The following is a 27,710-nucleotide window of genomic DNA, read 5'->3' as shown; positions in this document are numbered from 1 at the left end:
GAATGGGAATCTATACGTAAGACTTGTCAGCAAATATTGAGTTGGACAGACAGGACCTGCACATGCACCTCCTTTCCTGTTTCCCCTCTGCTATCCTCCACTCACACCATGTGTGTACAGCCACAGCTACATCATCTGTAGACTTTGAACACCCTCAAAAACCTCAAAGGAGCGTGTCAAGACAGATTTTTTATAAAAAATGGTGAAAATGGAATGATTTCATTACCACTACGAGCTATATACACGAGGGGGAAATACCAGTGACTTTTGGACAAGGAAAGATAGCTTTTATGTTCCAGGGGATTAACAGTGTCTATAAAGAGAAAGGCTGGAAGATGAGCATTAGGACACTGCAGTAGGTGCTGGATGACAGGAATTTATCCAGCAAAGTGCACTGAGTACATGTTCTCTGTCTGACCAGTCATCCTTTCAGAGGGTTCACTACTTTCCCCATGAAGAGGACCGTGCGGGTGTTTTTGTCCAGGACTACTAGGAGGAAGGGTCTGTTGAATTTGACTCGAGGAGGGTGAGGAAAATCGCCAGATCTCCAAGTAATCTCCTTCACTGTGGCCCCTGCTGCTTCAGTGCCATTCTCATGAATATTCAGCACAGCTCTGTGAATCACCTGTGAAGACACAAAGCAAAACAACCTCCAGCTGACAGGCGAGCCAGAGGAGAGCAGCTGGTCCCCCTCCTGCCTGTGGCAAGGCTCAGCAGCACCAGCCTCTGGGCAGGTCATCACCAGCCACTTGCCTTCCCACCGCAGTGCAATCCAGCCATCAGACCAGTCCTGCTAGCCTCCTTCACTGAGCAACCTTTAACCAACAGACTGCCTAAGAGCACTCAAGATTACTGATGGCAACAAACTGGAAGCAAAGAAACCTGGTAATTTTATCTTAGACTTCGTTCTGTCTTTGGCAGCTCCATGTATTATTGTGAATTTACCCCATCATCGAACTGAAGAAAAAAACTCTTTGAGAACACTCAAGAGTGTGAGTAGCAGCCTTTTGCCCTCTGTAGGCACACTCAGAGGCATTTTTACCAAAGCTAATGTGTTACCTTTACAGAATTTTGTTTAGTAGCCAAAGAACATTTAATTACATGTATGCTTTCTTCTTTGTTCTCTGCCCATGTATCCATAACCCCCTGTACACAGATCTGGCTTCAGGTTTAGCAAAGGCACAGCTGGCTTTGCCTTCAGACTGGCAGTTGTTGATGATTTAGTGATGCTTCAGAGAGATTGGGATGCACTTTTCATGCAATATTAATAGACAGACCCTGTGACAGCTGTGTTTCATGTGCTGACTTACTTTTGAAACCATCAGTCCAGGCTCTTCAGTAATCCTTGACAGATTAGCTTGTTCAGTGAACAGATCAATCATACCCACTTGTTTGACTATCTTTTTCACATCATAGGTACCAGAAATAGAAAATTTTGGAACGTGCAGGTGTATCTTTCTGTAACAAGTAACACAAATATGGACAAATTGTCATCTTGGTAATAATCAATGGCTTCAGTGTAGTGACACTTCACATTTACTTTTCTAAATGCTATCTTGTTCAGAGGTTATATATCTAACATGCAGAGCTGGAGCAGAATGAGCCCATGTTATTTTCTGCCTCCACAGCAGGGCTCAAGTAGTGGGGTGGAAGACACAACCATACCAACTTTCTGGAAATCAGAGCTACTACTGCCCAGTAGTTGCAACAATGGTTAATGAATAAAATTTCCACTTTTACATGTGGCATTGTCACATCCTAACATCCAATAGCTGCTCTTAAGTAGTTTCACAATACCTATATGAAGCAAGTGCCTGTTCAGTTCATAATGATGCTAAGTAACTTGTCATTGAGCAGAGAATTTAGGCCAAGATAGATTCCAATTCAATGTCCTATTTATTCCATACCCACAGGTCTTTTTCATTTCCCAGCTCAGAAAAGGCTGGTCCTGCACAAAGATGGACCAGTAAGTGAACAGATTTCAGTAACATGGTCTTTAATGTTTTGTCTTGGTGAGATAAACAATACTAATCTATAACAGGGTCACCTCTTACCTTAGCAAAAAACCTTACCTGTCTTGGAGGAGCTTTTCCCATTTTGAAACAGTTCTTTTCAAGAGAGCATCTTCCACCTGCCTCATCTTCCCTTCGTCAGGCAAAACAAATAATGCTGCAGCATTTCCATTGTAAGGTATCTGAACCAACCAACAGGACAGCTCTTCATCAAAGTAATTTCTGTAGTAACCCTTTCGATACATCATGTCAACTTTTACAGATGTTTCCTGATCCACAAAAAAATCCTCCTGTTTTGTATACAAAGTACTGAAGGGCTTCTCCCAATGGGCTTATGACAAAAGGAAAAATAATTCAGTGGAATAATTCAGTGGAATATGAAGATGAATTTGTCACAGTGAATAAACCAGAATCCAGTCCCACAGCCTTCCTTTGATTAGAGCAAATACTTTTTAAAAGTTATTGCATCCTCAAATATTGCAGCACTGCTTAAAGACAATTTCGGACAGATAATTCTGAAAACACCGCATTTCACTAGAAAAATGAGTCTGCAATCACATTAAAGAATTTACCACACTCAATACTCCTTCACTTAACCAGGTGAGATTATGTTTGTGCTAGCAAAAAATACACAGATATGGTTTTACAGAAGTATTTTCAAGATCCTAAACATGGTCTCCTCTATTTAATATATTTAAACTACAGTTTCTTTCTCTCAAGTATTTGCTCAGTAAGATCTAAGTTGCAAGCTTCTCACCCTTCAATATTTCTTACCTTTAAAGAAGACATAGTTAACGAGAATCATTGCAGTGAGAGGATCAATGTTTTCTACTAGTTTAACAATTTTCCCATTGGTCTTTTCCTCAATGTAACTGTTGATCTGATTCTCAGCACCAGAGGAGTTGTTAAAGTCAGTAGAAAAGACTTCAGAATTGTAAAAGCTTTTGACATCATCCAAGAACTTCTGTAGTGGTTTTAGTGCCTCTTCTATAAAAAGGGCGTTACCCAGGCTCAGCTGGAGCTCACTGTCTGAACGGTTCAGCATGTGGAGGAGCTGACAAAAACCCTCATGTATTTGCTGCTCCTGAGTCTTTTTCAGGTTAAAGGCAAGCCCTTCCAGAATCTGCGTCAGTGTTGCTGCCTCAGCACCGAGTGCCAACATTGCAAAGGAAGCAGAGATGCTTATGGGTGAAAAGAAAATATTTTGATGAGTTGCTTCGGATGTGACCAGCTTGTAAAATGAAAATGCAAAGTCAGCATTGCTGGGAATCAGTTTAGCAAAGGTTTTGTTCCTAAATGGATAAACTACCTCCTCACGAGAACTGCGTCCTGGGTAATATGATGCTTTTGGATCATCCTGCTTACTGCGGTAGCGAGGGTGCCGACACTGGACAACAGCACATAAACCAGCCAGCAACAAACACAAGGATAAGGTAGGTTTCATTTTCCTTTTAACTGTTTCTGAAAAAGAGATAGACATACAAAACATGGCATGGAAATTAACTTCTTCATGTCATGTGCCCTGGCCAAGTAAAAACACCTGTTCTCCAGAATCCCACACTTTTATGTTTCACAGTCCTGATGTCTGCCACTGATCTGCAGAAGGAATATACCTCCAGACACACTATTTGCATAACCATATACTCTCTCCAAGTACTCCAAAGAAGTAATTTTGGTCAATTTTGCTGTCTACAACTACCTGAAGGGAGGCTGTAGCCAGGTGGGGGGTGGCCTCTTCTCCCAGGCAACCAGCAATAGAACAAGGGGACACAGTCTCAAGTTGTGCCAGGGTAGGTATAGGCTGGATGTTAGGAGGAAGTTCTTCACAGAGAGAGTGATTGGCATTGGAATGGGCTGCCCAGGGAGGTGGTGGAGTCACCGTCCCTGGAGGTCTTCAAGAAAAGCCTGGATGAGGCACTTAGTGTCATGGTCTAGTTGACTGGCTAGGGCTGGGGGGATAGGCTGGACTGGATGATCTTGGAGGTCTCTTCCAGCCTGGTTGATTCTATGATTCTATATTAACTTCTTTTTTTTTTTTTTTTTTTTTTTTTTTTTTTTTTTTTAAATAAGCACAGGACCACATTTTCTTAAGTTTGAAAATAACTGGAAGCTTGTGAGCTTTTCCCCAGATTACATGGTAGGATCACAGGACTTTAGAGGTTGGAAAGGACCTCCAGAGATCATCAAGTCCAATTTCCCTACCAAGGCAGGATTCCCTAGGGTGGTTCACTCAGGAACCCATCCAGGTGGGTTTTGAAAGTCTCCAGAAAAAGAGACTCCACAACTCCCCTAGGCAGCCTGTTCCAGTGCTCTGTCACCCTCACTGTAAAGAAGTTTCTTCTCATGTTGGGGTGAAACCTTCTATGTTCCAGTTTGTGGCCATTGCTCCTTGTCTTATCGCTGCCGACCAGTAAAAAGAGATTGGCCCCATCCACTTGACACCCACCCCTCAGATATTTGTATACATCAGTAAGACCTCCTCTCAGTCTTCTCCAGATTTAAAAGCTCCAGTTTTCTCAGTCTCTCTTTGTAGGGAGGTTAGATTTGTACTCAGCTACTGCAGCCCTGTTGGTCTTCCTCCATTCACCAAACAACTAGATAATTAAATCTGTTTTAAATAACAGATAAAATATAAACAGAGATAATACTGTCCAGGGCCAAAATCACAACATTACTTCTAGAGTTCCTTCAAAGATAAAATATTGGACTGCTGTGATAACAAAGTATATTGGCATCTCTGTTGTTACCAAAACTGATTTTATTTCATTTTGTGAAGTATCCTCTCTTCCGTAGCAGCCACTTCTTGATGTCTTTTGACACGTTTTGACTTTTTTGCATAACATGTATACCCCCTTGCTTCCCAGGCAATAACATAAATAAAATATCACAACAATCTGAGGGAAAACTAAAAGGGTACTTACACTGATATGGAAAAGATCTTGCTGTGTCCATCTGGTCTTGTCTGCTCCTTCCTCTCTTCAGTACCATTGAACAGGAGTAAGCAGAGTACTCCTGTTAATCATTAATTAACTCAAATAAAAATTGACAGCAGGGGTGCACAACAAGCAGTAAATGCCAAATATTCTGGATAGTTTTCTTCAACCCATTGCTGTGATTCCACACAAACTATCAGTGCTGTGTGGTGGGGCTGCGGATGAGAGGGAGCTGAGGAGGGACTGTGTCGCCAGCTGCTTTTGTACTTGTGATTTGACATGAGAAGCACACTGCTGTGGGTGCCTGGCAGGACAGTCATAGACATATCCTTTGTAGTTGAAGTGAAACACTGTGAATTCAGGTGAAGGTTGCTCCTTGCCTGGATCTGGCTGCAGGAAATGAAGCACAGCTCACCATGGAGCACAGCCTCCCTGCCTGACCACCCTCTTAGCTTGGTCCTGGGGAACCAACTGATGGAATGAGAACACTGCCAGAGTCATAAGCTCTCTGTTAGGATTTCAAAACAAGTGTTGGATTTAGAAAGTCCTTCTGTCTTACTGTGTACCTCAGTCACAACCTTTGACACCAGACTGAAGTGGTTTTGAAGCTTTTCTTACTGGAAGCAGGCTCTATGTCTTTGGTGAATGATGTCTGGGTTTCTTTAGAGAATACTACTCTTGTTGACACACAGTCAGCACAGCTGTTCCCTTGTTACTGTAGGCCATCATCTGTGACTATTTAGGAGTTTAGTGAAGAGTTTTGACACTGTTTGGTTCCAGACACCAACTGGTGGTCAGTGAATACCTTTTTAATCATGTCAGTCTTCTGTATTATGTACAACTGAAATGAGCCTCAGCAGCACACAAAAGCTACCAGTCAGTAGTCCTAAAGACACTGCGCCTTTCAGCTAGTGCTAAAGACATGCTGACATCACTGGTTGATGTTCAGGGTTGAATATCATATATGAACAGATCACTCAAGGACAGTCCAAGCAATACATTATTTTTTTTAGCAGATCTGTTTGTCCCTACTGGACTCCTCTCCACTGTGCAGGACAATTTTGTCATCCAACCTCAGTTTTACTGACATTCCCATGATGTAGTTCTGAAATATGCAGTCTGCATCTTATTGCTTTCACAATGTCAGAACACCCCAAGAGACTGACAGTAAGAGTCAGAGTTTGACATTAGAGTAATATCCATGATCCATAAATCACTGTTGGTATGCTGTAGCACATCTTGCCTTTAAAGAAAAACATAGATAACTTCTGCTGAGAATGACAAATTCTTTCTACATTGCTCATTATTTATATCTCTATATATATATATATCTATGCTTATCATGTTTTGCCAAGGTATTGGAGGGAGAGAATAAAATACCCCTTGCTAATTAAAAAATTCAGTGATCTGGAAAAGAGAGTGCACTTTCTCGTGCTTCTTCAAACTTTCACCAACTTGTATACTTCACTGACAGATCATGTTGACAATAAGTTCTCTTAAGGGACTGTCAAGGTTTAAACCCAACTGGGAGTTCAGCCCCACACAGCCACTGCCTCAGTCCTCCATGCTGGTGGGGTGGGAAGAGGATCAGAAGAGTCAAAGCAAGAAAATTTGTGAACTGAGGCAAAGATGATGTAATAAGTAAAGCAGAAACCATGCACATAGGCAAAGCAGAAAAAGGAATCTGATCAGCATTTCCTACTGGTAGGTAAATGTTCTTCCATCTCCAGGAAAACAAGAGTCCATCACACATAATGGTCACAATGGAAGGCAAACACTGAGATTCTGAATGTTTCCCCCTTTCTTCCTCTTCCTTCAACTTTATATTGCTGTGTATGATGTCATATGGTATGTAATATCCTTTTGGACAGTTGGAGTCAATTGTCCGCTCCCAATTTTTTTGTGCGTCTACAGCTTATTCACTGATGAGTTAGTGTGAGGAGCAGAAAAGGCCTTGGCTCTGTGTAAAAACTGCTCAGCAGTAATTTAAACATCCATGAAATAAGCAGTAATTTAAACATCCATGAAATATCAACACTGTATGAAGAACAAATCTAGAGCATAGCTCCATACTAGCTACTGTAAAGAAAAGGAACTCTACCCCAATCAAAACCAGCACAAGGACTAATCTAGAAGACATCTCTCTTTTTCCATTAACTCTATCCTCCATTTGAACTGGCATTCCTTCATCAGGATGTGCTCATTACTTCATGCAGATTTCTCTTTTCCTGTCTTCCTGAAATTCATTCTCCATATATTGATAACTGAATTTCAACATAAAAGCTGAGGAAAAGTGGACACATGTACTGTAATCCAAAAGGATTTTGTTGTGTGGATGTGGCCTGCTCACATGTTTGCTGACTTGCTGATGAACTACATGCAGGAGAACATAATCTGGCAGATGCTCTTATCAATTGCAAACTTAAAAATAAACAGGGTGTAAATTATGAAGATACTTAAAGGTACTTTTTCTTTTCTTTTCTTTTCTTTTCTTTTCTTTTCTTTTCTTTTCTTTTCTTTTCTTTTCTTTTCTTTTCTTTTCTTTTCTTTTCTTTTCTTTTCTTTTCTTTTCACTTCTTTTCTTTTCTTTTCTTTTTTTTTTTTTACTGCATTGGTGAAGAATTCCAACATTTCTTTGAAAAGAACATTAGTACAGATGAGAGGCAGTGCTAGGAGGGAGAGCTATAGTAATGCATATCAAAGAGCAGTGGCCAGTTCAGCACACATGTACCTCTCTGGGAGCTTCCAGGCATGTGCTTTCAGAGAGGAAACCTTAAACTTACTGTCTACAACTACCTGAAGGGACGTTGTAGCCAGGTGGGGGGTGGCCTCTTCTCCCAGGCAACCAGCAATAGAACAAGGGGACACAGTCTCAAGTTGTGCCGGAGGAAGTATAGGTTGGATGTCAGGAGGAAGTTCTTGCCAGACAGAGTGATTTGCCATTAGAATGGGCTGCCCAGGGAGGTGGTGGAGGCACCGTCCCTGGGGGTGTTCAAGAAAAGCCTGGATGAGGCACTTAGTGCCATGGTGTAGTTGACTGGTTAGGGCTGGGTGATAGGTTGGGCTGGATGATCTTGGAGATCTCTTCCAACCTGGTTGATTCTAAAACTGTATCAGATGTCAAAATGCCCTGCATGAGCTGTTCAGTGCATCTGAATGGGAGCATACTGGTAGGGAGCTGCATTTAGATTGTCTGAAGGCAACACTGGAAAAGGAACTGCACCTTCTTTTGCTCAATCTCAAACCAAGGGTCTTGTTCCATAGCTTGTATGCTATGTATAATCCAGCAGCAAAACAAGGCAAGACACAACATCTGCTTTTTTAACTCAGCAGTAATCATCTTTTGCTTACTATCTGGTGACTTGAGTGGCTGATCATTTGATCTGCATACAAGATCCTCAAGTTTTACAAACTACCAGGTTTTACATTCTGAGATAATCATACCCAAATCCACTTGGAAGAGGCACATCTCATCTTTGGGCTGCAAAAGGATGATGACAAAGTGAAGAGAATGACAGTTCCCAGCCTTTCTCCTGAGGATGATCTGCTTAAAGATCTGCTTATGAGAGACTGTAGATAATCATGTGTGAGTAATTATGTGTGTTTTCATCTACCTGTGAAAGACATACAATATTTATGTGCCCAAATGTGCACACATCTATAGATCTTCACAGTACCAGAGGAAGTTCAGCTACTGTGGTGTGTTAATCTAATAATGCAAGTACAAGCCTGGGAGATAGGAAATTGAGGTTTCCCTCCAAGTCAATTCAAGTGGAAGAAACAAAGCCCCTAGGAGTTGTTTTTGAATGTGATACCTGGTTGCACAAGATGTGCAAGTGTTATTAATTCTACTCATATGAGTACATCCGCTCCAGATAATTGTTATCTTTGCTAAATCAGAACCTGTGGCGATAATTACCGCATTATGATTTGAACTGGAAAAAAATGCTATCTCAAAGTAATTGTGCTGTTTCGTTAACATAACAATACCTTGAAAACACTCCTTTAAGAGCTTTGAGGAGCTGCACATTTATCAGGGTTTTATATGCAATTGTTTTAAATGGCTTTTTGCTAAGAGCTAGTAAAACCAGGATTCTTTTTCTTTTCCATCCTGATAGGCAGTGATGTAAAATGGCATTAATTTACGTAGATTTGTTGAATCATAGAATCATAGAATCAACCAGGTTGGAAGAGACCTCCAAGATCATCCAGTCCAACCTAGCACCCAGCCCTATCCAGTCAACTAGACCATGGCACTAAGTGCCTCATCTAGTCTTTTCTTGAAGACCCCCAGGGACGGTGCTTCCACCACCTCCCTGGGCAGCCCATTCCAATGCCAATCACTCTCTCTGTGAAGAACTTCTTCCTAATATCCAGCCTATACCTACCCTGGCACAACTTGAGACTGTGTCCCCTTGTTCTATTGCTGGTTGCCTGGGAGAAAAACCTGGCAATCACTGTTAATTGAAAATGAAAGGTTAAAAAAAAAAATCACGTGTTTAAAGACAATGAAATAAGTTGATAAGGCTGTAAATATCCTGGCTAAGAGAAATGAATTCTTTCAGTCAATCTGTCGTAACAACAGACCCTGTAAAAAGTTATCGCTGCTTTAACATTTCATTTTCAGTTAGACATGGACTCCTTCCAGCAAGTTGTGGTGAGAAAGAAACTCCTGTCTTATCTTGTCTTCATGTATTATGATGTATCCAGCTCCTCTGTGGACTATCCTCTGGATAATTATCCTGTCATCAACTTCAATAGCGTCCAACAAGCTGGCCTGGAGAAATGAACGAAATTAAAAACCAGAGCCTATCCCTCTGTTCTGGTCTAGTGCAGTTTAGTAGCACAACGTGCTGATTCACACCACATATGAAATTTTTACAGTACAAACAAAGAAAAAAACCCAAACCTAAAACTAACCTCTGATACAGACGAAAAGACAGAATACTTAATAAAATGTTCTGTAAGCAGTGGAGTTAATAAAGCCTAGTTTAACAAGTATTTATGATTTACTTTACCACAGGTTTTCTTCATGGCCTCCAAGATGACTCCCACCAGGCAGGAGAGCTGGGCTGAGGCTAAGGCTAATCTAAGGCTGGGGCTAAGACTGGGACTAGAACTGGGGTTTGGGCTCCCTGCTACATGCTCATTGAGTGCTGCACACAGCCAGCTTTAAGTGGCTGAGTCCTGTCTGCCTTCCTGAAAGCAGATACATACTTGGATGTCACTAATTTTCACAGACTAGAATCATATTTTTAAATCTCCTCTCTGTTAAGCCTGGCTGAAATTTGCCAATAAGCTGCAAGATTATGGAGAACAGTTAAGAGAAGGCAAGTGGCTACAAACATTGACATTTCCTTTGAAAACCAGGCTGAGTATTCTATTTGATTTGCACTTGAGGTTCTATGAGTCAAACTTTCTCAGTTCTTTTCATATTCCACGTGTTTCTATTTCTCAAATAGCTGTTACAAATATTTTTATCATACTTACATTTACTTATAAAAAAGTATTACATGTTATCTTTTAATCATTATCTGTCTTCATTTATACCATCATTAACTTTTGGTTTTCATCCTCTCCAGGAAGAGCTCACAGGCAGCCCAGCACTTGGCGAAGCAAATGATACAGTAGGACAGACTGAGTTTTCCATATCATCGCATATCTCGCTTGGGATTTTGTGTCATTCATTAATGGATACTACTGAATAAGAGAATTTCAAGAAAAAAAAATCTACAAGCAATGTGCTCCTCAATCTAAGATTTATTCTCCTTATCTGATAAAATCTACTGCGATAACTGTGACTGAGTCTTAAAATAGAGGCCTGCAGAAGTAATCTCAAAAGAGTTTTCCAGGCATGGATAGTGAACTATGGAACTAGCGAATGATGAAATGATGCATCTTTGACTTGTTGTTCCTTGCATACTTTGGACTGAAAATGGTTTGCTTACCAAAGAAATGCAGCTTACCTAAGTTTCTGCTGCTTTATGGTCAGTGCAAAAGCTACGTTTATGGATAGATAGCATTAAACACTAACTTTTCCCATGCAGAAATATGTTTCTAAGATAGAAGGCAGCTGTTCAGAGGTTAGATTTTTCTTGGGTTAGTACCTGTGTAACAGAAGAAGGACACAACATGCTGTATTCTCCAGCTTATGATAGTGAGTCTGCCCACTGGACTTGGAGAAACATAGGTCGTTTCTGACCTTTTCTGTTACTTGAATTTGCATTTTCCCTCAATAACAAAAGCTTGAGCTTGGCAGTGCAAGAGGTGGTTGAGTCTCCTTGGGCTGGAGTTGAACCCTCTCTCGAGAAAGTGTTCTTAGCCCTTGTCTTTTATGCAGAGGAACACCAGCACCCAAAGCCAACTAGAAAGTATCAGGGCTAAAATTCTCTAAGTGCTATCATTTGTTGTTATCTAATATTGCGGGCCAAGGTGAAAAGGTAGAAGGCAGATCAACAAGCTGAAGGAATATAGTCAATAAAGTGAGATATATTATATGATTTTGACAGGTCACCAAGATGGTTTAATGCAATATTTTTCCTCCCTCTTTCACTGGAGGCAAAAGAAGAGGCCATGTGGTTATCTTTAGCCTTTGTAGCTCACATTCTGGCAGTTCAGCACAATTCTACTTCCATCATTGGCTTGCGCTAGTATGACACCAGAGGACACTTTGATATCTAAGCTGTGTCTACTTACACAGGCTTTCTGTCATGATTGCTGCATCATCTTTCCTACTCTACCATCCTAGAAGCATCTAGAACTGCTGAAGCATATTTTCCTGCATTTGCTGCTGCTTCTCAGACAACATAGACATAACTGTCAATACATCAAGACTACGACACACAGCACAGTGACAGGCACCAGCACAAGACACTAACCTCTGGCTCAGGCAACTGTCTTAACATTTCACAGTATCACAGTATCAACAAGGTTGGAAGAGATCTCATAGATCATCAAGTCCAACCCTTTACCACAATTCTCAAGGCTAGACCATGGCACCAAGTGCCACATCCAATCTTGCCTTGAACAGCCCCAGGGACGGCGACTCCACCACCTCCCCAGGCAGCCCATTCCAGTGTCCAATGACTCTCTCAGTGAAGAACTTTCTCCTCACCTCGAGCCTAAATCTCCCCTGGCACAGCCTGAGGCTGTGTCCTCTCATTCTGGTGCTGGCCACCTGAGAGAAGCGAACAACCTCCTCCTGGCCACAACCCATAGCATTTAACAGAGAGACAGAGCTCAGGCTCAAAAGAGAGAAGATACAGGAGCAGAAAATAAATTCAGGCTGTACATTCCACCATCCATGCCCCGAGTATGGTTTTTTTTTGGTGGCTAAAGAATCTGCATCTGTGTGAACCACATACTTTAAATAGGTCTAGGAGCATGCTCTCTTTTGCATTTGTATGCATTTTAAGACCCACTTTTCATTACATCTTTTATATCCTCTGTGCACAGATGTTTTCTCTCACTCAGAGATTCTTTCCTATCTGTGACCAAGCCATTGTGAGAACTACAACACATAGTGAATTACCTTACTTTGTTATTTTTTCCTTTCCAATTGTTTTCCTTCAGCAGAGCATCTTCCATGTGATCTGTGTTTTCTATATGAGATATAGTAAACAATACAGCAATATTTTCCTTCATAAAATATTTGCATAAGTTAAGCAGTCCCTTTAGACCTTCCATACAAGTATTACATAGCTGTTAACAGAAGTTTTCCAACCACAGAGGGTATGTTCTGGTTTACTACTCTAATAAATCCTAAGTATTCTTTTTCCAAATGTCTCATGGAAAAGAAACTAAAAAATGAAGCCAAAAATAAGAGAATTAAAGACACATTTGGATAAATCAAGCTAATTCACTTGTAATAAGTTCATCTTGAGGGGTAGGGTTGAACTGAAAAGCTGCCTTTGTCGTGGAAGTTTTCTTTCACAAGTAGCTATCAGTCATTTGCAGCAAGATCAATGCTGGGCAGAGTTCCTGTAATCAGGGTATTAATCATATTCAAGGAAATCTACAAGAAATGAATGAGTTATAGGGTTTTTTTTTAATGTAAACTGTAAGTCTGAAGAAAGCACAATTACCCAGTTATTTTTTAAAGCTATTCTCTGTTGGGACTGGGAGCTTAACAAAGGAACAGTGTGGCAATAGGACAAGGGAGGTTATTCTTCCCCTGTACTCAACACTGGTCAGGCCACACCTTGAGTACTGCGTCCAGTTCTGGGCCCCTCAATTCAAAAGAGATGTTGAGGTGCTGGAATGTGTCCAGAGAAGGGTGACAAAGCTGGTGAGGGGTCTGGAACACAAACCCTATAAGGAGAGGCTGAGGGAGCTGGGGGTGTTTAGCCTGGAGAAGAGGAGGCTCAGGGGTGACCTCATTGCTGTCTACAACTACCTGAAGGGAGGCTGCAGCCAGGTGGGTGTTGGCCTCTTCTGCCAGGCAACCAGCAATAGAACAAGGGGACACAGTCTCAAGTTGTGCTGGGGGAAGTATAGGCTGGATGTTAGGAGGAAGTTCTTGCCAGAGAGAGTGATTGGCATTGGAATGGGCTGCCCAGGGAGGTGGTGGAGGCACCGTCCCTGGAGGTGTTCAAGAAAAGCCTGGCTGAGGCACTTAGTGTCATGGCCTAGTTGACTGGCTAGGGCTGGGTGCTAGGTTGGGCTGGATGAGCTTGGAAATCTCTTTCAACCTGGTTGGTTCTATGATTCTATGACTTTTCCATACCAGTTTTGCTGACTAACAGTTTACAGAGAATGGATGATATCATCCATGTGTACGGTTTAAATGTTAAGAAAATAGCTTTGTGCAGGTAGGGACAGAGGTGCACCACACAGGGAATGTTGAATGAATAGGTAAGATTTGAAAGTTGTATTGAAGGACTTGAAGATACATAGTCCATGATGATCTTCATGCTCCTTTCCCTATTGAGAATCTGCACTCATTCTAGCTCCCACAGCAGTGAATATTTATAGTTTTCAGTGGAACAGTCACATGTAAAAAAGTCTTTGTATTTTTTTTTTTCACTTTTTTATGCTAGGAAACCCTGGTGCCTCTTTGCTTTGAAGGCAAAAGCTGAATGCAGGATTAGGGAGTAAGTGCCAGAAGCTTTTTTTTATACTTTGGAAAGCTACCTAGACTCATGTCATAAAGTCATTTAGACTAGAAAATACCATAGAGATTTGGCAGTGTTAGCAATCACACTGCCAAGCTTACCACTGAAAAATATCCCTGAACACCATGTCTACAAGACTTTCTAATACCTATAAGGATAGTGATTCATTCACTTCCCTGGGCAGACTTACAGCCCTTATGGGGAAGAAATTTTTTCCTGTTGCCTGGGAGAAGATACCAATTCTGACCTCACTATAACTTCCTTTCAGGTAGTTGTAGAATGTGATAGGTCTCCTTTGAGCCTCCTTTACACCAGACTAAGCAACTCCTGTTCCCACAGCTATTTCTCATAAGCCTTGTTCTCCAGACTCATCACCAGCTTTGTTTCTCTTCTTTGAGCATGTTCCAGCACCTCAAGGGCGTTCTTGCAGTAAGTGCCCCAGAACTGAACACAGTGTTGAAGGTGCAGCTGAGTTTAGGGACATGATCCCTTCCTTGCTTTTAATTGCCACACTATTTCTTATACAAACCAGGATGCCATTTGCCTTCTTGGCCACCTGGACACACTGCTGGTTTATGTTCAGCCAGGTATTGGCCAACACTCCAAGGTCCTCTTCCTCTGGCCAGCTATCCAGGCATTCTTCCCCAGGCCTGTAGCACTGAATGTGACTCACGTGAACGATCCACCACTTGACTTTGTTGGACCTACCAACTGACCTTGGCCATCAAACCTACACTGTCCAAATCACTCTGTAGAGCCTTTCTACCCTCAAGCACTGAGTTGTTCATTCAATCCACTTATCAAGGTCATTAATAAAGATAGTAAACAGAACTGGCCCCAGTACTCAGCCCTGGGCACCATCACTTATGGTTGGTTAGCAACTGGATTTAACTCTGTTCACCACAACTCTTAGGTCCTGGCCAGTTTTTAAGCTAGCAAAGCTCACACCCATCCGTGCCAATGGCAGTCAGTTTTTCCAGGAGAATGCTGTGGGAAATGGTGTCAAAGGCTTTACTGAGGTCCACATTGACAACATCCACAACCATTCCCTCATCCCCTAAGCAGGTCACCTTGTCATAGGAGGAGATCAGGTTAGTCAAGCAGGACCTGCCCTTCATAAATCCATTCCAACTGGGCCAGATCACCTGGTTGTCCTGTACATGCCGTATGATGGCACTCAAGAGGTTCTGTTCTGTAGCCTTTCCCAGCATCCAGGTCAGATTGAAAGGCCTGTAGTTCCTCAGGTCCTCCTTCTGGCACTTCCTGTAGGTGGCCATCACATTTGCTAACCTTTAGTCAACTGACAGGTCCATGGTTAGGCAGCATGGCTCATAAATGATAGGAAAGGTTTTGGTGAGTGCTTTTGCCTGGTCCCTCAATACCATTGTGTGAACCTCATCTTGCCCTATGGCTTTGTGTGTATCCAAGTGATGTAGCAGGTCACTGATCATTTCCTCTTAGCAGTAAGTTGAAGTCCTCCATGAGAACAAGGACTAACAACTGTGAGAGTTCTCCAAGCTGCTTATAGGATATATCATCTGCTTCTTCATGTCAAAGATGATCTGGATTTTGAGGCACTGAGACTGCCTCAAAATAGGTACTCTTTGTTTTCAGAATCCACAGTCAAAACCGACTCTGTAGTCTATCCTAATCACCTGGGTTTTAAGAGCTTAGTGGTTGTCTACTTGAAATGAGTGAATGCAGGGAAAAGGCCTTATGTTGTACTGAGTCTAATGAAACGATTAGAATAGGATTGGTTTACATCTGGGTGAATTCATACTTCCTTGAAATCAAGGGCCAAATGAATTACATAGGTGTGGATAGAGGACTGGTGTGTCCATTCAAGGGCAAGTTCTCCAGATACCAGAGTTGAGGTTTGAATCCCATAGCTGGAAGTAAGAAAGTCCAAAGTACTGGTAAAAATGGAATGAAAAAGCTTATGTGAGCAACTGGTGTTTCTGTGACTGTCTGACTGCTTTGTGCCTTTAGGCATTGAGTAAGCCTCTTTTCTTACAGATGAAAGATAAAATGCGTTGGACACATATCACATTAGCTCTGTGATTCCACTGCTTCATGGCTTGTGACAGTGTATTACATGGACTCTGCCATGGAGTAGAGCAAACAGAGCTTTACTAACAGATGCTATTCCATTAGCAAACAGTTTCAGCAGACCACGAACAAGGTCAAAGAGAACAAACTCACTGTCTCCTACGTGGCTCAGAGGCTGCCAGGAGAAGGCTGGCACTGAGGTCTCATAGGGCACAGTTGAATTACCTTTCAGGGACACAGCCCAGCGACTCCATCTTCCCTTACAGGGGTTCTCAGTTTAGATACCTGCTCTTTAGGTAAGTCCTTTTTCTCAAGGTTTCCTGTCAGCATGTCAGATCATGGCTAATGCACCCACAAAGGGTCATTTGTCTCAAGTGTTTCTGATAGGTGGGGTCATATACTCCATTCAGAGTTGTATTATCCCTTTCTGATGGCTGTCACTGATGGAAGTCATGTCAATGGCACTTAGTAGAGTTTAAAGAAGCTCTAGTTCTCTTTCAGGGCTTAGTTTGAATCCAGTGTCTCATAAACTGGGAAAATGCATGTGTAAGATTAAGCTGTCCTAATAGGAGCCAGTTTTGTTGTAGTGGAATGCTGAAGAATGTTAATAAAATCAACTACAGATGAATGACACTCTACAATACACATGTTTACCACAGGTAGAATGAATGCACAGTCCCTACGTGAAAAAATTAGTTTATGTCTACCAGAATCCTTCATTTCCTTTTTTACCTTTAATACAACAAGACAGCATGAAGATGGATGTTTCCTGGCACACATTAAGATAGACAAAAGCAACAACGACAAGTAATTCAAGGTAAGCCAATGTAGTCAGATTTTCTTGGAATTAGGACAAAATTCCCCTTCTCTCTACCAAAAAAACTTGGCAAAATTGTCCAATTCCTAATGAACATCATCAGGACTATGCTGAGAATAACATCATCCAGGTAGGTTTGGTCTTTAGGCTCTACAGGTCTCCATACTGTGAACTAGAGGCATTCTCATGCCTTAGACATATGTATGGCACAAGACTAATTTGTTTCCTGTCTTTCACTCATCCTTTCCTTTGTGAGAAATTTAAGATGATCTCTTTTCTTATTCCAGATCCAGATCCCTATCACAGCTCCTATCAATCTTAAGTTCTTCAGCTGGAGATGTCCCACACCTCAGTAGCTTCCGCTCAAACCCATCCAACATTAAAAGGTGTCTGCTTTGATACTTTTGCCAGACTCAGCCACTCATACTCTAGTGCAAAGAACCCTGGTGCAGCTCTTCTGCAGTTCTTTGCCTCCACTCTCAAAAGCAAAGCACTGGGAGGTAGATGGAGCAGGAAATTGCTCCACGTGTTATTTCCCAAAGCCTCTGCTTTGTCCTAGCAACTGTAAGACTTTTCCTAATATCTTTCCCTTTAGCAATAGACCAAGAACCTGTTCTTCTGCCAGCCTGCTCTGATAAAAATCTCACCATCCTACCTTCTAATCAGTACCAGTACACCGATTTATCAGAATGAGATCTCGCTGGAGCTGCTCCCAGCTCTTATTGAGTTTCTACAACACCACAAAAAGGTCTGCCTCACACCACAGCATGTTATCATTGACCTTAGCTCTGTAAAAGACACTGCTTTGCATAGAGACATGATATCTCCTAGTCCACTGAAGGATGGCATCTTTCTCCAGCAGAAGCAATACCTCAGGGTTTCCAATGTGTTTTCACTGCTTGGAGCAAAGAGAGTAGTACAAAGCAGCAGACTCCAAGTCTTTGAGTAAGAAACATAGAGTTCTGTACACCAAACTCATGCTAATATCACTGATGGGTCTCAATACAGCACTTAACTGCAGAGTGGAGCGAGTTTGGGAGAACAGGTCAGAGAGGCAGATAAATGTTGGGATAGTGAGCTTGTCTATTGTTGATTTGGGGGTTGCATTGCCTTCACATTGTTCACAACACGTTGCTAGGACCACTGTAGACATGAGCCATGTATGTTCATATTGCCAGGGAGAACTAAACTACACTTGCAAAAAGTTCACCTGAGGTGAATATGCAATGGCATGAGTTAAAACAGTGTGGTGAGAGATCAGCTGTTGCAGCAGGTGTCAGCCTTCCTTGGGACAGAAGTTGTGCAATAAAGGCTTTGCTGTAGAGGTCAGTGAGGCTGAGCACTGTACCCCAGTGCTTCATTGAAGTTCCTGTGTGTTTGTGTATCTCTTGCAAACAGGCTTTATCCAAGTAGGCATACAAGAAGAGAATATAAATAATTGTCATCTTCATGTGAAAAATGTCTGAGCCATTTAACAGCCTGCAAAATGTTAGTAACATTTTGTAACTAACATGCTGCTATGTTAGTAAGAATGCCTGAAAGTTCTGTTGACTTTGAAAGATTTGTAGAGTGATACCAGGACACTGGAGTCAGTCTTTAAGTGATGGATGTTAAATAATGGTATTTATTTGATTCATTGGCTATAGAAATAATTAATGGATGGTGTCACAGAACAGCTCTTTGGCAGTTTATGCCTGAATTCACTGTCTCTCAAAGTCCATTGTCTTGGAGATATTTTTTCTTTTAATTAATTTTTTTGTCATTGTTTTTTTAAGACATCCTACTTAAAGGGCTGTAAGATGTGAGAAAGAATAGACTGGCTGAAGGAAACCTACAAAAGCCTAGTCAGCAAAGGGCTATGTAAGCAAGAAAGATCTCTGTAGGGATCAGGTGAATACTGACCATCAGCACGTCCTGGAGAAGGTGTGATTGAATTGTAAGAGATTTGTTACTTGTTGGGATAAAGCTTTTGCTGAATAATCCAGAACTGAAAGCAGTCTGGATGAAACTGCTTAGCAGAGAGAACTCACTTGTAGAAATAACAGCAGGCTTTTACAAAAAGATTATCTTCCAAAGCAAATTTGGAAAAAAAAGTATTTACAATTGAAATTATTCAACTTGGGAAAGTGTTACATTTAAAAACAGTCAGCTGTTGGGAGGAAAATTCCTCATTTACTTCTTAATATTTCTCAATCAGTGAGTAGTTAGCAGCACTAAATGGCCCACATGTGCAAACTGATGTCTAAGTCAGCAATTACTTCTTAGTAGGATCAACAATTTTCCCCACGAAGAGTATTGTGCTCATTTCTTTGTCATAAATCAAGATAATGAAGGGCCTATTGAATTTGACAGTCTCAGAATGAAAGAAACCTCTGTTTACAATCAAGGCTGTGGCTCCTGCAGCCTCAGTTCCAGCCTCATCAACTTCCAGCACAGCCTTGTGAATTGCCTGCAAGAAAAAGAGCAAACATCTTGGTTTATATATATATATATATATAGAGAGAGAGAGAGAGAGAGAGAGAGAGAGAGAGAGGGAGGACAGCAAGCAGGCTATAAAATCTTTTCTTATGGAATATTTTGGAGAAGAAAGGAGTGGTAAAATCCACTGGATCAACTTTATTGTACTGCACAACAACCTACAAAGGTGTTTTACATGTCAGGAGTGAATGAGGAGGGGCAAAACCAAAAAAGGACACACTCTAAATGCAGCCTTACCAGTGCTGAGTAGAGTGGAATAATAACAGCCCATGTGCTATCATCTGGTTTATTTTCTTAGATGATTTGAACTTCCACTAGCAGCACTTTCTCTGTTATTCTAAGGCTAATGGAAGATTGCTATTTAAATGCTAATAACAGGAGCATCTTTGCCACAAGAAATTATAGCTTAAATTGACCTGGTAAAATCTTGCTACTGTAAACTGGAAGTTTCCTGGAAACTTTGAGAATGTGAAAATCAACACAAATGTCATTGCATACTCCTTATTTAGCATTTGTTTGATACTATCTCATGTAAGCAAACATATAAACAATAGCAAAGGTATATTTCTAGGGACACTAAATGATTTTAAGCCTTGTCCAACTTTTCCATGTACTTAATATCCAGATTTTTAATAGAAATATTAAAACAATACAAAGGTGGGACAGCAGACCCTCTCTGTAGAAAAACTCAAGTACTGAGCAAGCCCCTACATGTCATTGTGAGTTTTACCTACAACTTCAGTAAGACATGGAGCTCCAGAAAGCAAATCTTAAAAAACACTAGGTACAATTGATCAGCATACCCTAATGTCACCCCATCACCAGCAATGTCTGTTCACCTACCTGTGAAATCTGAAGATCATGTTTGCCAGTAATAATTCCAGACAGATCAGCATCGCTAGAGAATACTTTGGCAATGCCCATTTTCATGAACAGTTTTTTAACATCATAAGACCCAGTAATAGAAGTCTTTGGTAACTGCAGATGTAATGACCTGTTGAACAAAGAAAACAAAACAGCAATGAAGCATTGCAGCCTTATTTCATCCAGCAAGCTGGATATTATGCAATACAGTGACACTTAAAAGCATTCTTTTGAACACTAATTTGTTTGATGGTTGCAATTGTATTCCCAGAGAAATTTCAGCATCCAGAGAGGAGCACCATCTTCTTGCACCTACATTCTCTCTTTGATTTTGGAGAAAAGAAACTGACTTCACTGTCATTCTTTCATCCCACTGCCATATGCACAGCCAGCAGAGTTTTGTATTTAGAGGACACAAAAAGTAAGCAGACCAATTGTGGAAAGTCTAGAAGGGAAATGGAGGATAAAACCTAAGAGCTATGGTAACCAAAAAGTAGCCAAGCAAGTCTTGAGGCAGTTGTTAAGATGATATGCTCCCTTCTTTCAGATCAGAGGGCTTCCAGTTGCTTATTTATTTATGTTCTGCTCTGACTCGTGTTGGGAATCCCTAGTTGGGACATTACAGCCAGGGGGAGACTTTTCAGTATAAATAATGATACATCCTCAAAATAGTAATCCATCTACCTAAAGTTGCTGTCCCGGGTCAAGGTGGATCCCTCCCCTGGTAGAATAAGCTCACCACAACATGGATTTTTTTTTTGAAAGTCAGGGAAAGATGAAATTGTATTTCTTATAGTTTAAGTATAACAGTATAAAGTGAAATAAATTACTAGAGAAAGCATAATAACCTTAAGGAAGATGGGGAAGGGGTCAAACAGCAAAAGCAGCAGCAGCCAAAACAGCAGCGGGGGAAGACAGCAGGCAGGCACAGCTGAAGCAGCAGAAGCCAGCAAAAGGGGGAAAGGACAAGCTGTACTTCTAGGCATAAAGCTCTTGATGCTCCAATGAAATGATATTAACTTATCCATTGTTGCCATTATATGGCCTATCCTTGGAATGTTCACCTCTCCCTGTGTCTGAGCCAGAAATCTAGCTCAAATGGCCGCAGTTACCTGGTCTCAAGATTTCTATTCCATTTGCAAACAGTTTCCTTGGAAAGAGCGTCTTCCACTTGCTTCATCTTTCCATCATCTGGCAGAATTAGCAATGCTCGTGCAGTGCCCTGGTAAGGCAGCTCTACCACCTCACAAGAGAGGTCTTCGTCATAGTAACTTTTGTAATGAGCATCGCTTTGCATCATGTTGACTCTAACAGGTGTATGTGCGTTCACAAAGAAATCATCCTGGCGCGTACGCAAAGAATCAAAGGATCTTTCCCAAGCAGCTAAAGGGGAGAAAGAGAAGATATTAGGTTCAAACCTGTGAAGGTCATAAAAAAACATTAAAATGCTGGAGGGCTGGTGTTGGGAGAAGAGGATCACTACATCACTTCAACCTTCTGCATAACACACAAGAAGGCATTTCATCCATGAGATATGTTCAGCATAGTTAGCGTGAGTGAGTCCTGTCTTGCTAAAAAAACAACCAAAGGTTAGCGAGGGTCAATGGAATAATTAATAATACCTGCTTCTGTTGTAGCCCTGTGTTCTCATCACTTGTGCCTTTTGTGTCATTTGAATTGCACCACAGTACTTTGTTATCCCTTTCCTATTAGGCAGTACCTGATGCAAGCTGACTGCACTCAGCCTCGTGTGGAATTAATCAGCAGAATAAAGAATCCTAACATTTATGTACTCACAGAAATCACAGAAACATGCTGGTTGGAAAAGACCCTCAGGATCATCAAGTCCAATCATTTTCCCTACTCTGCAAGTTCACCCTTATGCCATATCCTCAAGTACCGCATCCAAACAACTTTTAAACACATCCAGGGTTTTTTATTCAACCACCTCCCTGGGAAGCCCATTCCAATGCTTCAGGGCTTCATAGAATCATAGAATCAACCAGGTTGGAAGACACCTCCAAGATCATCCAGTCCAACCTAGCACCCAGCCCTAGCCAGTCAACTACACCATGGCACTAACTGCCTCATCCAGGCTTTTCTTGAACACCTCCAGGGACGGTGACTCCACCACCTCCCTGGGCAGCCCATTCCAATGGCAAATCACTCTCTCTGGCAAGAACTTCCTCCTAACATCCAGCCTATACCTACCCCGGCACAACTTGAGACTGTGTCCCCTTGTTCTATTGCTGGTTGCCTGGCAGAAGAGGCCACCCCCCACCTGGCTACAACCTCCCTTCAGGTAGTTGTAGACAGTAATAAGATCACACCTGAGCCTCCTCTTCTCCAGGCTAAACAACCCCAGCTCCCAGAAGCACAGGTTCTCCAAATGCTATGTACCGAGTTTTCAAGCAGTGTACCTAATATTTCTACTGGACACTCTGGAAGTGCAAGGACGTCAGTCCACTCAATTTGACTGGCAGATAAAATCAGCATAGAGGTCTTGGAAATATCTTTAGTCGTTACATCCTCAAACCAATGACACTGCATGCACTGGGTCCCTGTCCCACTAGTGTGGGACTTTTCTGCCTACAGCTTCAGATAAACTGGGCCAAGATCAGGCAGTCAGTATTTATCAGCAATCATATATACTGCTTTTGACCAGCCCAAACCATTATTGGGAAGGTCCTGCACAGTTTGGTGCTTTTCTAGTGACTCTGCTAACAAACCATCAGGATTTCACTACATTTTTTTGTTTGTTTAAATCAAAATAATCTGTTGGAAAATCACTTTAAAAATCTTACCTTTAAAATAAATGTAGTTAAGAAGAACCAATACAGTACTTGGATCAAGGTAATCAATTAATTCAGTAATTTTTCCTTTGGTTTTCTCTTTCACATATGTATTGATTTGATTCTTAGCTTCTTCCAGTTGATGAAAATTGCTAGAAAAAATATCTGCATCATAAAATTTCCCAGTGTTTTTTAAAAACTTCTCCTGTAGTTCATATCCATCAGCTGTAAAAAGGGCATTCCCTATATTTAGTGTGGTGTTAACACCAGTGCAGTTAGTTACCGCTAAAACCTTATAAAAACTTTCATGCACATGATGTATGTCAGTTTCAGTCAGATTGGCAAAACCCAGCCCCACCAGAATCTCAGACAGAGTGGTTGACCTAGCACCAACAGCCAGCATGGCAAATGCAGTAGAGATGCTGAAGGGAGAAAAGAAAACATTTGTATCAGCTTCGTCTGATACAGCTTGCTGGTAAAACCTAAATGCAAAATCTGCATAATTGGAGGCTTGCTTGTCACAGTTATATTTTAACAAGTTTTCTGTTCCATCGTGTAGATCAGTGCTGTTGACTTCATGGCAAACATCTTGATGGAGGCAATGGGTCACGGCACAAAGAACAGTAAGGAGTAAACAGAGGCGCAGGAGACACTTCATCTTCTTTTCAAATTATTCTGTCACAAAATAAACAATCATTAGATGAGCAGATGGTAATTGAGTTTGACAGTAATGAATAATAGTTTGCTAACATAAAGATTATAAATTGCAGCTATAACAATCTAATATACATAGGATATTCAAGGTGTCAAATGTCATTAATGAATTCAAACAAATGCTAAATTATAATGTCAAGCATAATAAGCCCACAATATTTCATTGCCTTGAAAAGGTATTTCTCCTCATTGGCAATGGAAGTATGGAGCCAAAGTTCATGATAGTCTCTGTTAAGACATCTTTCCTATCCATGAAAATAAGGTTTTTGCCCTCATGGCTTTTCTGCAATAAACATTTCTAGAACTTTTCTGCTCTTACGACTCCTTTCCAGCCAATATAGTCATAGGATCATAGAATCAATCAGGTTGGAAGAGACCTCCAAGATCAGCCAGTCCAACCTAGCACCCAGCCCTAGCCAGTCAACTAGACCATGACACTAAGTGCCTCATCCAGGCTTTTCTTGAACACCTCCAGGGACGGTGCCTCCACCACCTCCCTGGGCAGCCCATTCTAATGTGAATCACTCTCTCTGGCAAGAACTTCCTCCTAACATCCAGCCTATACTTCCCCTGGCACAACTTGAGACTGTGTCCCCTTGTTCTATTGCTGGTTGCCTGGGAGAAGAGTCTTTTTGTATCCGTCTCTTCCAGGAATGCATTTTCCCATGTCTGCCAAGGTGAAGTTCTCTCAGTCCAGTATTCATTCCCAGACGTGAAGGATGAAAGATAAATATCAGTACCTGTTATTTAATCAAGATTTAGATGGAATTTCTGATGGTAGCCCATGTTCCAGGATTCTTGGAGATTAGTCAGTTGCTGTACTATTTTTTTTTTATTAGCATGCTGATTTTTCTTTTGTTTATAGCAACGATACACACTAGCTGTGTGTTCTCATGTTTGCTAGGATCTGTGTATGACATGCACATCTAAACTTTAGTCTCCTTAATCCAATATCACACAGTATCACAGTATTATCAGGGTTGGAAGAGACCTCACAGATCATCAAGTCCAACCCTTTACCACAGAGCTCAAGGCTAGACCATGGCACCAAGTGCCACCTCCAATCTTGCCTTGAACAGCTCCAGGGACGGCGACTCCACCACCTCCCCGGGCAGCCCATTCCAGTGTCCAATGACTCTCTCAGTGAAGAACTTTCTCCTCGCCTCCAGCCTAAATCTCCCCTGGCGCAGCTTGAGGCTGTGTCCTCTCGTTCTGGTGCTGGCCACCTGAGAGAAGAGAGCAACCTCCTCCTGGCCACAACCACCCCTCAGGTAGTTGTAGACAGCAATAAGGTCTCCCCTGAGCCTCCTCTTCTCCAGGCTAAACAATAGATGGAGCACGGCCCTAGTTGGTAATATGATTCAACCACTTGCATCTGTTTCAGGCAGAACTTCCCCGCTTCTTCTCAGACAAGACCCCCTCTCTTTATGCACAGTGGAGAAATGAAGCAATCCTGAGTACAGAGGGTGTTTCAAAAGCACTTGCGGTTTAACATTTCACACATTCCTTTTCTCTAGTCATTTGTGATACCACATACAGAAGTGAAAAAGAGGATAAATTTTGTCTGTCCATGACCACTTTCTGTGTCCAAACAAAGCTTACCTTAACTTTCAAAGAATTTCTGATGCACAGATTATGGGGTTTCTGCAGCAGTTTTCTATTAGGCATGACTTTGTTTTTAACCTCTACTAGAAAAGACTGTTTTAAAAACCCTCTTCCCAGTATCACAGCTCTCTAGAAAAAATATTAAAGGAATAATTCTACCAGCAGCTAGATGGCACTGAATATTGTCATCAAGTTTTCCCCACATACTGTTCTCTTTAGGTATATCTATCACATTAATTAGAATATTTTGAAAGTAGAAAATTTCAGCCATAGATTTTTTTTTGTTGTCATTTCAAAGCTGAAGAAATTGGAAAGGCTTTATTAAATCTTGGCTCTACCTTTTATATGCAAATGGGAAATTCAGGAAATAATTCTCCATCTATGGGAATAAAAACAATAATTACATTTAAATGGTGGCTTTCCATCAACCCCCTACACTTACCCTGGTCCTAATCAGAGAATTCAGCCTTATCAATTCCATGGTCACCAGAAGAGTTTATGTGTTGTTTGGTCACTAGTGGAATTCTGCTAACTTTGAGTCACCATGAAGGCTCTTTCCAACATAAAAAGTGATTTCATCATTCTGCTTTAACGATTACTTAATAACCCCCCATGACTTCAAAGGTTATTTTATTCTCATTTCAGGCTAAGTACATTCCCCTAGAACAGCAGGTCCCACTGGTCCTTTGCATGTTTGCTTGATGAATAATTCATTGCAGCATCTGCACACAACCACGTCACAAGCAGATAAATGAAACTAACCTAACATGAAAATTCCACTGACAGCAGAAAGCATCATTTGCAAGTCTCTAAGAAAAATGCATGTGCATTACTTACAGAATCAGCAGCTCTGATGTATTCAGCTGATTGTGCTCTTCCCCACACTGTTACTTATACTGCTACATCATCTTCTGCTGATTTCCACTGTTAAACATTAAACAGATGCGATAAAAATTAGACCCAGCCAAAAAAAACAATAGGAAACAGAACAAATACTGATGGAGTATCTGAGGATCATCTCTGCAATTTAGCCAACAGAGAGGACATCTTCAGCCATTTGAATAGTAGCTGTGACTTTCTGTTTGTTGCCTGTGACAGTGTGGAGGAGCTTAGACAAATACTATGTAATTGAGACCCTACTGGAAACCAGGAGGTTGTGCTTGAAGCCACTGGAACCAGATGCCAGAAGTGAAGCACCCACAGAGCTCACAGACACACATCACAGCATCTTCATGCTCCTCCAGAGTCTGACCAGAGTTTGACTTTTATCCTCCACATCCTCAGCCTGAATATGGCCTCTGAACTACTTGTGTATCTTCTTGATCTGATTGCAATTGCACGTCATTGAGAGGGTAAGTCATGTCTCCCTGATGGGTTTCCTGCTCTGATTGAAGTGGCCCCTTAGTATCTCAATTTTGTGTGCATGTGATTCACTGCCTCAGACAAACACTGGCAATACAAGCAGCAAGCATGTGCACACCGACTTCTCCTTCTCCTGACTCCTCTCACACAAATTGAAGTTACTGGAATGGAGAAAAGCACTACTTGCTTCTATTAACGTTTTCCAATAGGAATAAAATGCTAATGGATCAAATTGACTTAATGTTTCCAGTAAACAATAAAGACCATGATGAGGGGTGACGTGAAATACATTTCCCCATTTGTGATGACTCTTTTTCCTCTGTACTTGTTCACTCATTTAATTTTGTCAATATAAACATAAACGTGGAGACGGAACATGGATAAACCTTGTCTTGAGTTTCTCCTTCTTAGTTTTCCCTCTTTGTTTCTTTTTTCCCCCCTTTCCTTTTTGCTTGTTATTTGTAATTCTGACCGTAAAAGGTCACAAACACAGAGATTATATTACTCATCAAAGCCTAGGTGAATGATACGTCATGGTGGTCAAGGATGAACTGTGTTACAAAATGCTTATAAGCCTCTTGTTTTCTTTTTCATTGATGAGACCTTGTAATTACTGTTTTGGCTTTAATAATGTTAAGCTGTATTTTAACAAGGTATTTACCTAGTGTTTCATTATAGCAACAGCAATGAGGTGCTACATGAGGTTTAAACTGTAATGGTGAACATATGCATGTGTGGTAGGTGTACCTTGCATTGCCATGAGCCATTTACCGTCCCACCTCTTTGCTGACCACAGTTTCACTCTAAAACTATGTCACAAAACCACTTTAACCAGATTCATACTGATCATTTATCTATTGAACCAGATTCTGCCTCTATTGAACCAGATCTTGCCTCTCTACTGATTTTTAATAGGAATAAAAATCACAAATACTGAAATAACAAAACAGATGTGATTTAGTCCTTTGGAT

General features: G+C 41.3%; 2 protein-coding genes and 1 long non-coding RNA gene across 3 annotated transcripts in view; 1 reads left to right on the top strand and 2 right to left on the bottom strand.

Annotated features, from left to right (window-relative positions):
• Positions 1-203: 203 nt before the first annotated feature.
• LOC135180556 (alpha-1-antitrypsin-like) lies at positions 204-4,965 on the bottom strand. Its single transcript, XM_064153080.1, has 5 exons — positions 4,934-4,965; positions 2,787-3,473; positions 2,073-2,343; positions 1,311-1,458; positions 204-625 (listed from the first exon to the last, which is right to left on the bottom strand). Exons 2-5 carry the CDS (start codon positions 3,454-3,456, stop codon positions 422-424), a joined length of 1,293 nt encoding a protein of 430 aa, XP_064009150.1. The 5' UTR covers positions 3,457-3,473; positions 4,934-4,965; the 3' UTR covers positions 204-421.
• Positions 3,151-10,995, top strand: LOC135180561 (uncharacterized). The gene is made up of 2 exons (XR_010304492.1): positions 3,151-3,445; positions 10,528-10,995. It is a non-coding gene; the product is annotated as an uncharacterized LOC135180561 (long non-coding RNA).
• A 7,524-nt stretch (positions 10,996-18,519) lies between these two features.
• LOC135173188 (uncharacterized) overlaps positions 18,520-27,710 on the bottom strand; it is a gene marked incomplete at its 5' end in the record, with an annotated part of 28,503 nt that continues 19,312 nt past the window's right edge. The window contains 4 exons of the mRNA XM_064142130.1: positions 18,520-19,373; positions 20,246-20,396; positions 21,379-21,649; positions 23,071-23,716. Of these exons, the coding sequence (XP_063998200.1) occupies positions 19,179-19,373; positions 20,246-20,396; positions 21,379-21,649; positions 23,071-23,716 (1,263 nt within the window). The remainder of the gene's footprint in view (positions 19,374-20,245; positions 20,397-21,378; positions 21,650-23,070; positions 23,717-27,710) is intronic.

This window comes from Pogoniulus pusillus, chromosome 1, assembly GCF_015220805.1.
Source record: "Pogoniulus pusillus isolate bPogPus1 chromosome 1, bPogPus1.pri, whole genome shotgun sequence".
Taxonomy (NCBI): domain Eukaryota; kingdom Metazoa; phylum Chordata; class Aves; order Piciformes; family Lybiidae; genus Pogoniulus; species Pogoniulus pusillus.
This window is presented reverse-complemented; position numbering and strand designations above follow the sequence as displayed.

Coding starts and splice junctions, on each gene's coding strand:
- LOC135180556 (XM_064153080.1), bottom strand. CDS start 3,456: ATGAAACCTACCTTATCCTTGTGTTTGTTGCTGGCTGGTTTATGTGCT. Junction 2,344..2,786: donor TAACTATGTCTTCTTTAAAG/GTAAGAAATATT, acceptor TTTTGTCATAAG/CCCATTGGGAGAAGCCCTTC. Junction 1,459..2,072: donor GAAAAGCTCCTCCAAGACAG/GTAAGGTTTTTT, acceptor TACTTGTTACAG/AAAGATACACCTGCACGTTC.